Source organism: Nansenia antarctica (assembly GCF_963989245.1).
Source record: "Nansenia antarctica genome assembly, chromosome: 1".
Taxonomy (NCBI): domain Eukaryota; kingdom Metazoa; phylum Chordata; class Actinopteri; order Argentiniformes; family Microstomatidae; genus Nansenia; species Nansenia antarctica.
Genome location: NC_137674.1, coordinates 99,357,595 through 99,375,186, shown reverse-complemented (window position 1 = coordinate 99,375,186; position 17,592 = coordinate 99,357,595). Strand labels below are relative to the sequence as shown.

The following is a 17,592-nucleotide window of genomic DNA, read 5'->3' as shown; positions in this document are numbered from 1 at the left end:
GAAGAACTCGAAATGCCTCCCTCGTCATTTAAATCCCATGTATGGGAGCACTTTGGCTTCTCTGTCAATTATAACAATGACGGACAGTGTCGTTGGAAGTGTGGTCGATAAAAAAGTTACGGTGTTTAAGCGTTGTGCAACGAGAAAGTCGTACGAGCATGGCCACACATTTGCCGCAACATCACCCTGGTGTGTTGACGGGAGGCACGAAAAAGGCAGCGTGACAACTTCTGATAATGTAGCCAATTTTTTCATACCATGTTTAAAGTAAGGTTTCACTTTATTATTTAGTTTAAAGTGGCATAAAACATGTTTATTTGTCTGCTTTAAAGAGCCCAGTGATTCACTGCTGCAACCAGGTGCCTCCTCCCTCTCTCCTACTGCATCATTTAAGTTGAATGAGTGTTTCTGTTTAATATATAGCCTAATGTTTGAGTGTAGAATATGTTATGTATGTATGTATATATATATATATATATATATATATATATATATATATATATATATATATATATATATACACACACACATATAATGTATATATATACCAGTTTTGACATCTTGAATGTTGTTGGGTTTTACACAGTAAAAGTGGTGTTTTTACAGAATTCGAGGAAAAAGCTTTTTATTTTTATTTTTATGTTTTGTGTTGATCCGAAAAATGATCCGATCCGTGACTCAAAAACCGTGACACGATCCGATCCGTGAGTTAGGTGATCCGTTACACTGCTACTGAATGGTTCATGATATCATGTTAATGGTTTTCTTATTGTATTAGACCACACAGTCCTTAGTTGAACAAACAAATCGTGAGCTTAGAATGATAAGGTTCTATCTCCGTTTAGGGTAGTTCAGAGATATTGAGCGTCAAAGTTTTTACATTCCATTATGTGTTGTGAGATGGAACCTTTGTTTTTTATTAATTACTAACTCAAAAATGTCAACATTTTAAAAATAACACCACACAGGCATTGATAAACACCTAATGGATCAGATTATGTAAAAAACTAAATTTTGACCAAAAATGGAGATAGAACTTTATAATTCTAACATCACGAAAATACGTTTTTGCCCCGGGTGTGCCCCTCTCTGTCCAATCAGGTCATTTCTTGACAATATTGACCCAGCTAGCTCAAGAGCTCCCTCAGAGGCTAAACATATAGTAACTTTAAACATATCTCCAGAGAGGGAATAATAAAGGGGCATAGCAGAACACAATGTAAACTGTGAGCTTCCCTAAGCTTTTAAGACTCTCTGACACATTGATCCTATTTTATTATTAGTCTGAGAAAGGCTTTATTTACTGGTCAAAAATAAGGCATACCGTATGCTGATTCTTAGGCGACATTAAGGGTCCTTACAACACCTCTTGGCCCCTTGATGGCATGAGGATGTATATAATACATAAATAAGGCCTCTTAGAAATGTGCACAGACTCATGTGATTTCCACCCCCACACACCCCCCCCGCGCCGAACACACACACACGCCGCCCCCTCACACCCCCCATCCCAGAAATATGTTCTGTTCTTTACAGAAGAAAAACAATGGCAGCACAAGTTGCAATAATAACCCACGTCTTCTATTCTAAGACGCCCTAACACGTGTGTGTGTGTGTGTGTGTGTGTGTGTGTGTGTGTGTGTGTGTGTGTGTGTTCTGAGACACACTAAGTCAAACATAGAGAGGAGAGAGGGGAAGTTGAAGGAACGCAAAACCTACTGGTTCACCTAAGGGCCCTGCAGGTCCAGGGGTCTTACTGTCCTCTCCGGGGTACCCCTGAAAACAGCCAAAACACACACACACACATCATAATCTGACACCATCGTTACATAATTCGGGACATTTATCAACAGAAACATAATTATGTTGTGAAGGAAATCTAAGCTGTACACATAACTGTACCATAACAATTATATCAAAATCAACAAAGTGTTCCTAGAAAACTCCATGGTGCATATTTTCGAAAGGTTAGAATAATGATATTGTAACAAAGTGCAGAGGGAAAAAAATTAATAATTATATAATAAATCTATAATAATAATAATCTCAAAAATACTCAAGTTACCTTTTCACCTTTGGGCCCAGGGGTTCCTATGGGCCCTGGCTTGCCAATGTGACCCTATTAGAAACAAAACCAATTATCATTCACCGGTTTCTGACAGAGTCACACACATCTACACAGGCAGAACTTGACACAGGGATGACAATATAGGGTTAACCAAAACCAGGTTTATTACACACTATACTGTACACACACTCAAGCAAGAAGAGAATTCTCAGTAACCTTCCTTTAGTGATGTATTTTGGTCAGGAAATCCCTCAACAACTTGAGTGTGAGTGAGCGGGTTAGGAGTGAGTTAGTGAGTGAGTGAGTTTGTGAGTGAGTGAGTGAGTTAGTGAGTGAGAGAGAGAGAGAGAGTGAGTGAGTTAGGAGAGAGTGAGTGAGTTAGGAAAGAGTGAGTGAGTTAGGAGAGAGTGAGTGAGTTAGGAGAGAGTGAGTGAGTTAGGAGAGAGTGAGTGAGTGAGTGAGTGAGTGAGTGAGTTAGGAGAGAGTGAGTGAGTAAGTGAGAGAGTGACTGAGTGAGTGAGTGCGTTAGGAGAGAGTGAGTGAGTGAGTTAGAAGAGAGTAAGTGAGTAAGTGAGAGAGTGAGTGAGTTAGAAGTGAGTAAGTGAGTAAGTGAGAGAGTGAGTGAGTGAGAAGAGAGTAAGTGAGTGAGAGAAAGAGTGAGTGAGTTAGAAGAGAGTAAGTGAGTAAGTGAGTTACACCTTAACTGCTCCTCCTGAGACATCTTCTGCCCCTCTCCTAAAGACGTCCGCTTTCCCCTCTACTGTGTCCCTAAGAACTTCTATCGCCCCCTTTGTACTGTTTCTCTGTTCCTCCAGTATTAAAAAATAAATAAATAAAAAGGTTTTAGAAGAAGGTGGTAGAAGAAGGTTTCTCCTTCTATCAATGGCCCTGGGCCTGAGCTAGATTACTCTTCCTGCCACGAATGGTGGACTGATGATTCACATGCTTAGCATTCAAATGTATTGATTGTAAGTCGCTTTGGAATAAGGCGTCTGCTAAATGCCAAAAATGTAAATGTAAATGTAAAGTGAGTGAGTGAGTGAGTGAGTGAGTGAGTGAGTGAGAAGAGAGTAAGTGAGTAAGTGAGTGAGTGAGTGAGTGAGTAAGTAAGTGAGTAAGTGAGTAAGTGAGTGAGTGAGTGAGTGAGTGAATGAGAGAGTGAGAGAGTCAGTTAGTCGGTTGGTGAGAGTTAGTGAGTGAGTGAGAGAGCGAGCGAGTTAGGGGAGCACTGTTAGTCAGCGAGAGAGTTAGGGGGAGAGTGAGTTAGTGAGGGAGTGCACGCCTAGGGAAGAGAGACAGAGGGAACATGTGGTGCTCTGCCACGTTATGCAACTCTAAACCACAATGATGTTGGCATCGATCCGTCTGGCACTGCCAGAGGGGGGCTTGGCTGCCAAGGTTTGGAGTTGGAGGTTTGGCTTCAGGGGTTTTTGTGCCTTAGCCATATCCAGTTCACACATATCCTCTTCTCTTTGTTGGGCTTTGTGTTTGTTGCGGTATTGATACAACAACAACAACTGGAGAGAGCCAGCAGGTAGACCACACCTGGCTAGTCGGGGGGGGGGGGGAAAGGTGATATACGCATTCTTTGTATCAGAGTCCAGGGTCGAAGCCAATGCAAAACATTCTCTGAATGAGAGTCAGGGGTGGGTGGAGGGGTGGAGGGGAGCGGTAACAGTGCTCCCTCTCTAAGTAACTAAATCAGTCTGAGGAGACTTCTGGAAAGAGGCAACATGCAGTGGGATGTGTAGGAACAGAACAGATCTGATAAGGAGAGTCAAGACATGGCGTGTCATCATGACAACAGATCACAGCTCCATCAACGCCTGCACTGCTGCCACTGATTGAGGAGGCACTCCCTGTGTGTGTGTGTGTGTGTGTGTGTGTGTGTGTGTGTATCCTGAGTGTGTGTGTGTATCCTGAGTGTGTGTGTGTGTGTATCCTGAGTGTGTCTGTGTGTGTGTATATCCTGAGAGTGTGTGTGTGTGTGTGTGTGTGTGTGCGTGTGTGTGTATCCTGAGTGTGTGTGTGTGTGTGTGTGTGTATCCTGAGTGTGTGTGTGTGTGTGTGTGTGTATCCTGAGTGTGTGTGTGTGTGTATATGTGTGTGTGTGTGTGTGTGCGTGTACACGCGTGTTATTACTGATACTCACTGTGTATCCGGCTATTCCAGGCTGGCCCTCCGGTCCCATGACTCCCGGCCGACCCTGAGAAATGATGCAGAAAACAGACTCAGACACTGCAGATCAGTTTTTAGTGCTGTTTGTTTTGCTTTTGTCACTGGCAGTATGTATGTGGTTATGCTAAATATAACCTTGGCGTTAAAAAGCAGCGATGCGGTCTGCATCCGTGGACCTGAGGTGTGTGACAGCAAGACATCAATCTCCCCCCCCCCCCAGCTATCATAACAGAGTCCCAGGGCCTATAAACTGGCAAAGGACCGAAGTTTTCTCTGAAATGAGAAAACGGATGCCTTCCCCTCTGTGTTCCTGTGTGAGCCTCCGGAACGTTCCAGAAGGAGGTTATTTGAAGCCTTTGCTCTGCTTTTCAAATCAGGTTTTAACGACTCATAACAAACCTGATATTTGCTTGTCCTTATACGAGCGGATTAGCATCGTGCTAATTGCTATCCACAAGAAAGGGAGATTAGCTTTTGTGCTAATAATGTTATTACGGGGGTGGGGGGGGGTTGTGGGGGGTGAGAAACAGATCGCTCCTGCTTAGTGTAAGCCCTTGATCTGACAGGCGCTTGCCAAGGGTTTGACATTGTAAGGTCACTTACAGTACAGCATTTTTTCACTTGTTTTAGTCCCTAGAGACAGAAAGATTTTCCGGAAAGTTCAATCGTGCTATTGTTATGCAATGTCACATCCCTAAGATGTGTTAGATTGAGTAAGCTCTAAATTAGGAAGTGTGTGTCGTAACACGTGCCATTTTGATCAGTTGGCGAGATGTTGAGGCGAGGGAGTTTGTTACCTCATCTGACCCCAACAGGGGCTTCAATTACGGTGCAATGAGGCCCCGTTCATTTATTTCTAACGATTGAAACAGGAAACTGCTGTGTCACTGTGACTTGCTTCTTCAATGGCTTTGTCCGATTTTCATGTGGTCTTTTTTCCTTTTTTTTTTTTTTTAAGAGCGGGAATTCACAGCCGTTGTTACGTTTCCTTTGTTGAACCGACAGACTTCTAATATGGATTTGATCTGACACTTTACAGATAAAGGATATGTTCCGTAGAAACAGTTAGTTATCAAGATACTCATGGTCGCTGGGAAAAAGGCTATCACAAGGAAATGGGGTACGGAAGACCTACCTACTCAGGCCCAATGGGTAGACACAGTTAGACATGTTATGGAAAGACTGACTCACAGACTACGACTTTTAGGCCCACAGATGGACAACAAATGGATGAAGTGGACTCTATGGCAATTGACACAGACTTGAGACATGACAGCAGTAGCTTTTTCTTTTCCTTTTAATGTTTTTCTTTTGGTTGTTTTTGTTGATGTTGAATTGTTGTATTATTGTTCTTATTGTTGAATAAAAAGAAAATTGCAAAAAAAGAAACAGTTAGTTCTGCTGGGCACAGGGCACCATAATAACCCCCTCTGTTGAGAAGTTTGTTGTCAAGAATCACTCCAAATCATGGACCTCACAAGGACTCAATGAAACAGTCTATACAACAGCACGGAGCAACTGGATGAGAAAACCGGGAAAGGAGGGTGGGAAACAACATAGGTGGGCACAGGGAACTGGCTACAGTGAAAGGAGAAGAAAGACAGGAAAGATAGAGAGAGGAGAGGAAGAGAAGAAGTAGTGGGCACTGACCGGGGTTCCTCTGGTTCCTCTGGCGCCCTTCAGTCCCGTCTCGCCCTCCTGGCCGATGTCTCCGGGGGAGCCAGTCTCTCCAGCCAGACCTGGAGGGCCCTTCTCACCCTGAACACACCACAGGAACACTTGATAGACAGCTGACACACTTACGTTTGTAGCCTACCACTCTACAGAAGAGGTTCACTCACAGGAAACGTAAAGTTCTTGAACTGAATCGAATCACTACAGCAGCGAGAGTGACCACAGGGGAGTCAGCGCTGGTAAGACCATGACGTGATGTATCATGTACATCAGGGGGAGGCTGGTGGAGGCATACATCGGAGGACAGGCTCATTATAATGCATGGAACGGACTGAGGAGATACGCCATTCCTGTCCTCCGACTTCTACCTCCGACAGCCACTCCTGATGTACAGTACAGTATATAAACACCTGCTACAGCAGGAAACATCTGCTTACCTTCTTTCCATGTCGGCCACGGTTGCCTGGGGGACCCTGTTTTCCCTCTGGTCCCTGTTACAGAGATAAACAGTCAGAGCAGTGCTCTGGACTCTGTTACAGAGATAAACAGTCAGAGCAGTGCTCTGGACTCTGTTACAGAGATAAACAGTCAGAGCAGTGCTCTGGACTCTGTTACAGAGATAAACAGTCAGAGCAGTGCTCTGGACTCTGTTACAGAGATAAACAGTCAGAGCAGTGCTCTGGACTCAGAGATGTTACAGAGATACACTCTATGTAATAGGAGAGGAGAGTAGAGTTTTACTGATATAGACCTAAGGAAGCCAGATGAATCTGGAGATTTGACCTTAAGTCCAGTAAGATAGCAGTCCTTTTTTAAATTAGGGACATTTTCAATTGGAATTTCAGCAAACGTTCTGAAGTTGACTAAATTGACCCTCAACTCTAGTCCCGTTACACTGGAAGTACCCAAAGGACACAGAGCTTTGCTCAAGTGAAGACTGACCCCTACTGGGCCACACAGGCATAATTCCCTACACAACACTATTGTTGTGTCTTGTTCTGTTCCCCACTAACACTCATACATACAGTACAGTACAGCACATGCTCATCCACGCTATCACACTTACGGGGAAACCACGTTTTCCAGCTTCTCCGGCCGGTCCTGGAGGCCCGGGGTCTCCCTCTATCCCCCTGTCCCCCGCCTCTCCCATGGGCCCACGGTCACCTGGTTCACCCTGGTCAGACAGAGAGAGAGAAGGGGGGGGGGGGGAAGACAGACAGAGACAGAGAGGAGAAATAGACAGACAGACAGACAGAAAGAGAGAAAGAAAGAGGGAGACAGACAGACAGACAGAGAGAGAGAAAGAGAGACAGACAGAGAGGATAGACAGACCGACAGACAGACAGACAGACAGAAAGAGACAGACAGACAGAAAAAAAGGCAGACAGAGAGGCAGGCAGATAGGCAGGCAGACAGACAGAGAGGAGAGACAGACAGACAGACAGACAGAGAGAAAGAGAGAGAGAGACAGACAGACAGACAGACCGACAGACAGACAGAGAAAGAGAGAATTCAGTTCAGGCTCATGCTCTATGACGCCACTAGGTGATAGCTGGAACAACAACAGAACGGCTTTATTCCTTCATTCATTCAAACACCCAGTGTTTACCTTTGGTCCATCTTTCCCCTGGGCCCCATCCTCTCCAACAGGACCTGGAGCACCCTACAAACACAGCGTTACGTCTGAGTGAAACCCCATCCACTGTTGTTACAATAAACACCATTCAAACATGCTCCTACAGTCACGGACACAGGGCTATACGCTAAGCTGCCGTACAGAACGTACGTACGCACCGCCACGGGACACGCACGGACATCTGACGGAGCCTGCGACGGTTGTTGTTTTCCTATGCTAAAACCAATACCGTCGGATTTTGTCGGAGAACGCTCGCTAGCTTACCCAATTCCAAATACAAACAAGCCCTCGGGGTCTGAAATAGGGATACGAGTGTGTTCGTAAGAGCGCACAATGAGACCGTGTGATTGTTTGACTTATATGATAAGCAAGCTCTGACACACAGAGGCCCTCTTTGTCTCGGCAGGGCTCGAGTAAGAGACAGACAGGCTTCTCGGGCGGCCTGAAGAGGTTATTGACACAGTACAACAGACAAAAACAATTCGAGTCGTTGAAAACAACTCCTCCCGCTAGGCTAGGGGATTACACATCTCCATCAAAATGAGGAGTAGAGTAAATACACAGACGGATCGAGTTGGCTCAAACACAAGCAGGGGGGATTAGACACCTTGAGGCAGGGGGACTTACTCTCATTCCCTCTTGTCCTTGCTCTCCTCCTCCTCCCGCTGGCCCCGTCTCGCCCTGCAGGGACACAACACAGGGGTGCTCAGGAGTTCACAGTGCGCTCGCACACACACACACACACACACACACACACACACACACGCACACACACTCAGAGAAACAGGCACGCACACGCACACACACACACACACACACACACACACACACACAGAAGAAGAAGAAGAAGAAGAAGACACACACACACACACTCACAAAAAAAAATAGGCACGCACGCACACACACACACACACACACACACACAAACCTCTCAGAGGTTTCTGGAGACTAATAGCAACTGGGCCTGTACAAGGGTTGACGTTGACATACTGATCTCTTACCTGAGGCAATATACATGTCTAGGTACATCTACTGAACAAGTTCGATACTATAATAGTAAAGGGGGTAGGCTAGGCAGTACACTTCACAAGACTGATGTCTCTGAGCTGCAGGACGGACAGCTGTCACAGTTCTGAGAGTTTAACACTGACCTTTAACCCAGGCTCTCCAACTGCACCTGGCTCGCCCTCTTTGCCAGGACCGCCCTGTGTATAGACAAAGGAGTTAGAGTCTGCTTTTGTGTTTGTGTGTGTGTGTGTGTGTGTGTGTGTGTGTGTGTATTAAAGCCAGAGTGAGAGTTTGTAAAGTACATGAAAAACATGAAAATGACAGACATAAATGTAAAAAGATCCTGTTTGAAATGAAGTTACCTCGTGGCCTGCCTCTCCATCAGGGCCTGCCTCCCCTGCGGGTCCTTTGGGTCCCTAGAGCAGACAAACAGGCAACCAGAGGCCTCGGAGGTCAATGGGATAATGGGATGCGGCTGGCCATAGCTTGCCTTGAGTATGCCCAATATAAGAAGTGCTCTATAACATAAACCAAGCTGCGGGGGGTTACTGAAATAAATAGTTCTCGAGCGGGGTTCAACATTTTCCATGAAATCTGAGAGTTTGGGGACTAATTCTTGAGGGGTATTTGGGATATGTGTGTGTGTGTGTGTGTGTGTGTGTGTGTGTGTGTGTGTGTGTGTGTGTGAGTCACCGACATCAGAGCCCCCAACTTATCTGCACTGATTGTGTTTTATAAAGCTGATTTACAGCAGTGAGTACCACCACCAGAGCTGATTGGATGTTTACACTGGGTTAGTAATAAAAGCGCTGACATGTTTTCCCACAAATGCTCCGGGGGGGAAGAGGTTTAATGGGTGTCTAATGAATCTCGTCTTTCCAGGGCTTTCGTGTCATGTTCACAGTTCAAAGAGGTGGGGGGGGGGGACTTACTGGTTCACCATGGGCTCCCCTCTCTCCTGTGCTGCCGGGGATCCCAGCTTTACCCTGAGAGAGAGAGAGAGAGAGAGAGAGAGAGAGAGAGAGAGAGAGAGAGAGAGAGAGAGAGAGAGAGCAAGAGAGAGAGAGAGAGAGAGAGAGAGAGAGAGAGAGAGAGAGAGAGAGAATGACCGAAACACTTGTTACAGACTTAACCTTCCATGACACAGACATTGCAGACACAGATATCCACACCGAGTCGTACTGATTATGATAATTCAATTACCCACACAATGATGTTTTACAGACATGGTTATTAGGAATTATTCCAACGTAATCTTTTAAAAACTGTATCCAAAACCCATTGGGCCGGAGGGTTGAATTAGGAGGTCTTGAGAAGGGACAAGCTTTTAAACTTGACTCTTGAGCCGTAACATCCTGAAAACGAGCCCAGAGGAGTCGGCTTCTGTTAAAACTGGGAAAAGATTCAATGGCGTGTTCTGGTGTTAAATCTGATCTGAAATATCCTGTTGCCTTATCCTTCTGTGATCAGTTGTAATTCCACACTCTCTCTGAGTAATAAAGTAGAAAGGGTTGAGCCTTTAGCGATCTCAAAATGTCTTTATGCTCTGTCCAAAAGTCATGTAATACTATCATTATTATTCAGAAGTACAGAGTAACAAATCCCAGGTACAGCAGTATCAAAGTGCAAAGTCATGACTTCAGAACTAAGGTTACACTAGGGTTAGGGCTATCTTGCTACACTATGGCTATAGGGCCACGGATAGGGCTAGGGCTAGACTAGGGCTAGTAGGGCCACATGGGAGCATGTCTACAGTATGTTCCCTCAACCCTATGTTCCCTCAGCTAACCTAGCTAGCATTAACCTAATCTTAACCCTTATCATACACTACTTGCCCTAACTAGTTGTTTTACATGCAACTTAAGACAACCGGCCAGCAACTCAAGCTAACCAGCTAGCAAGTTAAGATAACATAGGGCTGAGGAACATAGAGCACAACCGGATTCCACTAGAGCTAGAGGGCTAGGGCTATGCTAAGGTATAGGGTCCAAGATACTGGGGGCCTTCTTCAGAGGAACAACAGAGAGCGTCCTGACAGGCTGCATCACTGCCTGGTACGGGAACCGCATTGCCCAAAACCGCAAAGCGCTGCAGAGGGTAGTGCGGACATCCGAAAAGTTCAGCGGCTGTGTGTTACTCCCCCCTCCAGAACATCTACAGCGATCGGTGTGTCAGCAAGGCCCTAAGGATCATCAAGGACCCCCAGTCACCCAAACAGGAAATTGTTTGAACTACTGCCATCGGGGGAAATGGTACCGTAGCTTCGGGGGCCACAAGCAATCAGACTCCTAGGGAAACACACTGGCACACGGCAATCTCCCACTGCACCCCCACTGCACTAACAATACATTATGACTACCTGACTACTTGGTCACTACCTACTTGATCTCTAGACTACACTTTTGCACCATATCGCACACTGTAGGACAGTGTGTCACATCGCACTGCAACCTGCACACCTTTTTTTGCACAAGCATTTTGTTTACATTAAGAATGTTGATATGCTGATTTGCATTCTGCTGCCATCACCTATTCTGATATTGACGCTCTGACGCTATTGTATATACAGCTATTGTTGATTGTTGTCTATATCCTGCTTATTCTTTATTGATTATTGTTTATATCCTGCTTATTCTATTATTGATTTTGTATTTCTACTGCAATGCCAATGCCTAATTGAACCTGTACCCAAGAATTGTATTTCTAGTATCTGTAGATTGATGTAATACAGTTTTTCTCGATCGCTTTAACACTAACATCTGAACCTCAAACACCAATTCTCTACATATGGCACAATCTTCCTTGATAAAATCTCACATGGAAAGTACTACCATTCAGAATGCTAAACTCAAACCACCAATCACACAATCACACTCCTCATATGGGCAAACACCTATTGCTTTTCAATTAGCAATCATAGTTTTAGCAATAAAAGGGCCAAAGGTGAGCTCTCATGTGTTGAAATATAGCAGAAGTATATCAGGGCTGTATTCGTCATGCCAGGCGATACTTTCCCATCTGCTTGGCCAGGGAGAACATTGTCTGTGATGTCGACGAGGTGTTGTGGCCTTTGTGTAGAAGGTTTATTTTATTTTTTCTATTGTTTGTTCTGTATGAAGAACACTTTACAAATCCAACTGTCATTGCTGAGATGTGTACAGTATTTCAGAATAAAAAAAACATTCTATTCTTGTATTTGTGTGTTTTATATTTGAGTATGAAAACATAACAGTTTATAACAGGCTACTGTATGTATGTAGTGTAACACTGAAAATGCAAAAGGTCTACTGATAATCTTATCATTACTGTTTTCCGCTGATCATAGTGTTTTCCATTTTGCACATCAGGGTTCAATTGGTTCTTACAAGTGTCTATTCATTTGATGGTGTGTGTGTCATTTGACAACAACATTTCATTTTGAGAAGACATAACATTATTTTGAATGCAGTGTTTGCTTTTGCAAGAGATTTCTGGAGTTTAGGGTTTTGTGTGTGGGTTTTTGGATTTGTGTTAAGAGTTAAGAGAAAATTAGCTTTGAGAAAACGTGTTAAAGCGATAGAGAAAAACTGTAAAAGCAATTCTGATTCTGATTCTAAGGCTAAAGGGCTAGGGCTATCCTAGGGTTAAACTAGGGCTATATGGCCAGGGTAGGGCTAGGCTTACACTAGTGCTATAGGGCCAGGGTTACACTAGGGTTAGGGCTATTATGCTTGAGTTACACTAGGGTTGTGGTCATTTCCTCAAGAATGTGCCCAGCCATCATCAAGTGATCTGTATCTAAGGGTTACCCTATTTACCATCCCTGTTATGAAATTTGGTGTCAAGATTCACTCCAAATTATGGACCACACAATGACAAAATGAAATAGTCCGTACAACAACAGCACTGAGCAAACACATGGTGAACAGGGGAAGGAGGAAAATGACTGGTTATTCTCAGAGCCCTGAACTGTTCACAATGAAACACAATAAATCACATGACCTTAGAAGAGAGGAACATTGTGTAATTGAAACTATAACTCAATGATCAATGGGCACCAGAGTCACCAAATCGTGTGTCAAAGTGGAGAGGAAAGTACGGAATGTACCGAAAAGTACAGCACTCTGTCACCCTGATCATCACCATAATCCAAAATGATAGAGTGCATATCATATTAAAAATGATCATCACTACTTTATTTAACCACAGCTATTGAATGAAGACAAATAGTAGACATAATAAAATAGGGTAGAACCAAGGACTTCTGAACCAAGGACTTCTGCTACTGTCGGTTAGACACTAGATGGCGCTATAACTTTAGAGGTGAGTGAGGATAGAGGACAGCTATCTTATGCTATCTGTCAGGTCTTAGTAGTACCTTAATAGTTTCGATACAGTAGTAAACATACTGTAGTGCAGGACGAAGAGAATTTGCATCTAGTTTTGAGGCTAATACTGTATGAGAAGGAGGACTATGACAAACCCTGTCACTCTCTTTCTCTCTTCTCTCTCTCTCTCTCTCTCTCTCTCTCTCTCTCTCTCTCTCACACACACACACACACACACACACACACACACACACACACACACACACACACACACACACACACTCTCCCTCTCCTGTCTCCCCTTACTCATGTGAGGAGAGGTGATGGTAGGGATGTTCAGCTATAGGTAACTGTGCTCTTGGCCTCTCTGGCGGATAAGACAAGGTACATTAGTGAGTTTTCACCCTACCCAGACACAAAACTTGACCCACGATACAAAAACCTCTCTCTACAGTATCAAATGACCATGGACAGGACAGGTCACTGCTAGTGAGTTTGTGTATGTGCGTATGAGTGTGTGTGTGTGTGTGTGTGTGTGTGCGTATGAGTGTGTGTGTGTGTGTGTGTGTGTGTGTGTGTGTGTGTGTGTGTGTGGGTGTGTGTGTGTGTGTGTGTACATGGATCAAATATAGTGTGTGTAGTGGTGGATGGAAAAGCAAAGCAGCCAAGACTTGACTTGTGGCAGATTAGTGAGATGGGGGCTGTTTTTGTACGTTATGTTTCTCTCATAATTTTAGGAACCACAGCTCAGTGGCTATGAAAACTTTAATCCATCAACTGACAAAGCACAAAAACAGACTTTTCAGTTGAAACCCTTGAGAAAATATAACACATAATGGCATGATGGTGCAAAGACAACTCTCTATAATGGTTTCCTGGACCAAAACCTCTTTTATACACACTCTGTTGTTGCTCAATTATAACTTTCAATGGGTGGGTTTAATATCTGATATTACCAGTAAAACACAATTCTTTACAGGGTCAAGCGTTATCTGAGGTCATGACAATGTTCACAACGGTGGCTCTCTGTAACGCAAAGCCTCAACACAATCATCATCAGATCTCTCTTGAAAAACAGATGTTATGTTTATTTTTAATCAATGAGACTAATCTGTAAAAAAAAGATTCAATAAACTAAACCTTTTGCATGATATGGAGCAAGAGGTGAATGAATGTACTCACAGCTTTGCCTGGGAGGCCTCTCTCCCCTGGACCGCCAGCTTTGCCCTGCAGAAGGAAAGACACTGATGATACAATAACCAGTATGTCAGTTCTAGAAAAGATACTGATAAGTGAACCATGATATCAGAATTAATATCGCATTCATTTATTTGAACCTGTACACAATAGCCTAAATCAAGATCAAACTGCTGCATGGTCTCAGACTCAGAGGGCCGGCCCTCTAACCCTAACATTTATTTACAGTAATAATATGTGGTATTATTAGACTATTAATGTACATGTCCCTGATCTCCGCACATGTGCTGGCATCGCATGCGTGACAATGAGCCCGCCCTCCGATTTCTACCTCCACCAGCCTCCCCTCATTAGACTATGGGTGTACAGGCACCTGTTCTCCCCTATGTGTTCTATGTGCTGGCTATGTATCATGAATATACAGTAGCCCATTGTCTATAATCATATTGGACACGCTCGTGGATTTACGGTGGAGGTCCCTCAGTTCAGATCCTGCCAGTGACCTGTCCTGTCCTAACATGGACCTATCCTCTGACCTCTTTGTTTTCGGAGGACATCAAAGCCAGCGATGACGTAGGTCCCCTGCATTGCCATGGTAACGTCCATTACACTCATCCAGCCTCATCCAAAATGATAAGCACCTACAGCACAGCAGTCACACTGTAATTTACTACCTCGACTTCACTAATAGGCCTGCTGTTTTAATGGGTCCCTGCAGGGCTCGTGCTTAATGAAAACCCTGTCCTTCTAAGGAGGCGGTGACGTGAGTGGATCTAAGGCGGGGGGGGGGGGGTAGGGGGGGATCATTTCCATCCTGAATAAAGAGTGCACCAGATTGATTACAAGTTTAGTTTTTTATGCTGCACCTCTTTATTGACTAAGCTCAAGTTCCGTCACAGAGAGCCGGACGAGGTTTAATTGAGTCTGGGCATAACACCATACAGCTCCTCTAGTCTAAAGAATGGCAAACTCTGCAAATAAAGCCCTAATGAAAGTCTACTGGTCTCCCACACAGATCTTAGCAGCACTCTAAACCTAAAGCTTACAGTGGCCGAAGGCTAAACCTTTCACTCACTCATGGTGAAATAACATAATGTTATGTATTAATATGTTATGTATTATGTTAGGTAAATTTGAGGGTTTTTTCCATGACTCTACAAACAAGCATGTTAACTGTGGTGTGGTCTAGAGAAGGGTCACACCATGAGGGACACTGGCCTATCATTGGTCAGGTGAACCTGACGCTGTCCTATCATTGGTCAAGTGAACCTGCTGACGCTGACCTCTCATTGGTCAAGTGAATCTGCCGCTGGCCTCTCATTGGTCAAGTGAACCTGATGCTGGCCTCTCATTGGTCAGGTGAACCTGACGCTGGCCTCTCATTGGTCAGGGTGAACCTGACACTGGCCTATCATTGGTCAGGTGAACCACCCAAGCCCTGGTCTTCTATGCAGCGGAATACTGCGCCCCAGCCTGGAGCAGAAGCCCTCATGCGAGAAAGGTCGACGTGGCTATCAATACCTCCCTCAGAATAATAACTGGATGCTTGAAGCCTACCCCTGTGTCCCTCTTGCCAGTCCTCGCGGGAATAGCACCGGCCGGCCTCTGACGGGAGGCTGCCACCCTCGCCCTGGCCAGGAAGGCACAAAAGTATGGCTGGCACATCCTGCACAACACCACAATAACACCAGCACCTCCAAGCAGACTCAAGACCCGCCACCCTTACAACAAGGCAGCACAAGAGATGCTCAACTCCACCTCTGAGGACATCCCCAGAGATGCATGGTTGGCAGCAGCTTGGAAGCAGGAGTGGGAGTCAGCCGGGCCCTCCCGAATCCACCGCTACATCTGGGACCCAGGAGATGGCGCCATTGGAGGAGACGACCTACCACGCCGGCAATGGACCACACTGAACCGTCTACGAACTGGTGTCGGTCGCTTTAAAACATCAATGAAGGCGTGGGGCCTGGCGGACAGTGCGGCATGCAAGTGCGGTGACCCTGAGCAGACCGCCGACCATATAATCACCATCTGCCCCTTATATAGACCACCCTCGGAAGCCAGCCTCTTCGACTTAGAACCAGGGGTGCGGGCATGGCTACACGACACCGAGTTGGACCTCTGACGTTACACGAAAGAAGAAGAAGGTGAACCTGACGCTGGCCTCTCATTGGTCAGGTGAAACTAACACTGGCCTATCATTGGTCAAGTGAACCTGACGCTGACCTCTCATTGGTCAAGTGAACCTGACGCTGGCCTCTCATTGGTCAAGTGAACCTGACGCTGGCCTATCATTGGTCTGGTGAACCATGAGGGACAGGCTGTAGAGAGCCTATTGTTTTGTCCAGCGTTTTCCAAGCGCACTCAAACTAAGAACAAAGGCCGAACTTCTGCTGAGACACACAAAACAACACACTCACGGACACCGTGTTGAGAAGACACACAAACACAGACCCAAATATGTTTTTGGGACACACTGTGCTTGATGTCAGACAGGAAAAGAAAGTAGGCACTTAGGCGCTCCTTTAAGGTACACCTCAAATGAACCACAACATAGAAGAGTACTCACTATGAACCCGGGTTCCCCTTTCTTTCCAACGTCACCCAGTTCTCCCTGCAAACAACACAGAGCGTTAGAGAGGCAACAGTGTGAACAGGTGAACGACAACACAACATGCAGCGAGACTCAGAAACCCTGTTCACATAGAGACATTTCCTAGTCATTTACCGGTAATTTACTGTCACTGTTTGTCTCTCTTTCAAACTGATCTGGGACAAGGCATATCACACAATCTTTTACCTTCCTACCTACCATTTACCATTATCTCTGTGGGAATTGGACCACAGACTGTAGTTAGGTAAGAAGAGGACACAGCCACCTCCCACGGTGTGTATTAGCCAGGGGAGGCTGATGGAGGTAGAAATCGGAGGACGGGCGCATTGTAATGCACGAAATGGAAAGAGGTATGGTATCAATGTTTGGTACGATTCCTCATTCCATTCCGTGCGTTACAATGAGCCCGTCCTCCGACTTCTGCCTCTCCCAGCCTGCCCTGGCCTATAGCCTGCCCTGGTGTGTGTAGTGTATTGTGTATTGTTTTACCTTGATGCCCTGAGGCCCTGGTTCTCCTAGCAGACCGTCTGGACCCCGAGGCCCCTAGGATACAAAAACACAGAAGCTTTAAGCCTCACAGTCTCCACGGCAGTTTACAAACCACTTAGCCATCACATAACAAAACCACCCACACCCAGACCCACACCCACACCCTGGGGGGAACAGACACCCATACTCCCGCCCACGAAGCATGCGGGTAGGCAAAAATGGGGGCGTATCAAACACAGACACACAGACACAGACACACAGACACACACACGCACACACACACACACACACACACACACACACACACGCACACAGCAACCTAACATAGAGATAGACATCTGTAAATAAGTAGTCATCTGTAAATAAGAGCCTGTCTCTGCTTTGATGCCCTTCCTGTCTGCGTGGCCTGTTGTGTCTGCTT

General features: G+C 45.3%; 1 protein-coding gene across 1 annotated transcript in view; it reads right to left on the bottom strand.

The window, feature by feature from the left end:
- Window positions 1-17,592, bottom strand: part of col24a1 (collagen type XXIV alpha 1 chain) — a gene marked incomplete at both ends in the record, with an annotated part of 120,638 nt that overhangs the window by 17,565 nt on the left and 85,481 nt on the right. Inside the window, 14 exons of the mRNA XM_080528293.1 lie at window positions 1,720-1,776; window positions 2,066-2,119; window positions 4,221-4,274; window positions 5,897-6,004; window positions 6,358-6,411; window positions 6,987-7,094; window positions 7,530-7,583; window positions 8,184-8,237; window positions 8,708-8,761; window positions 8,927-8,980; window positions 9,497-9,550; window positions 14,054-14,098; window positions 16,638-16,682; window positions 17,172-17,225. Of these exons, the coding sequence (XP_080384419.1) occupies window positions 1,720-1,776; window positions 2,066-2,119; window positions 4,221-4,274; window positions 5,897-6,004; window positions 6,358-6,411; window positions 6,987-7,094; window positions 7,530-7,583; window positions 8,184-8,237; window positions 8,708-8,761; window positions 8,927-8,980; window positions 9,497-9,550; window positions 14,054-14,098; window positions 16,638-16,682; window positions 17,172-17,225 (849 nt within the window). The remainder of the gene's footprint in view (window positions 1-1,719; window positions 1,777-2,065; window positions 2,120-4,220; window positions 4,275-5,896; window positions 6,005-6,357; window positions 6,412-6,986; window positions 7,095-7,529; window positions 7,584-8,183; window positions 8,238-8,707; window positions 8,762-8,926; window positions 8,981-9,496; window positions 9,551-14,053; window positions 14,099-16,637; window positions 16,683-17,171; window positions 17,226-17,592) is intronic.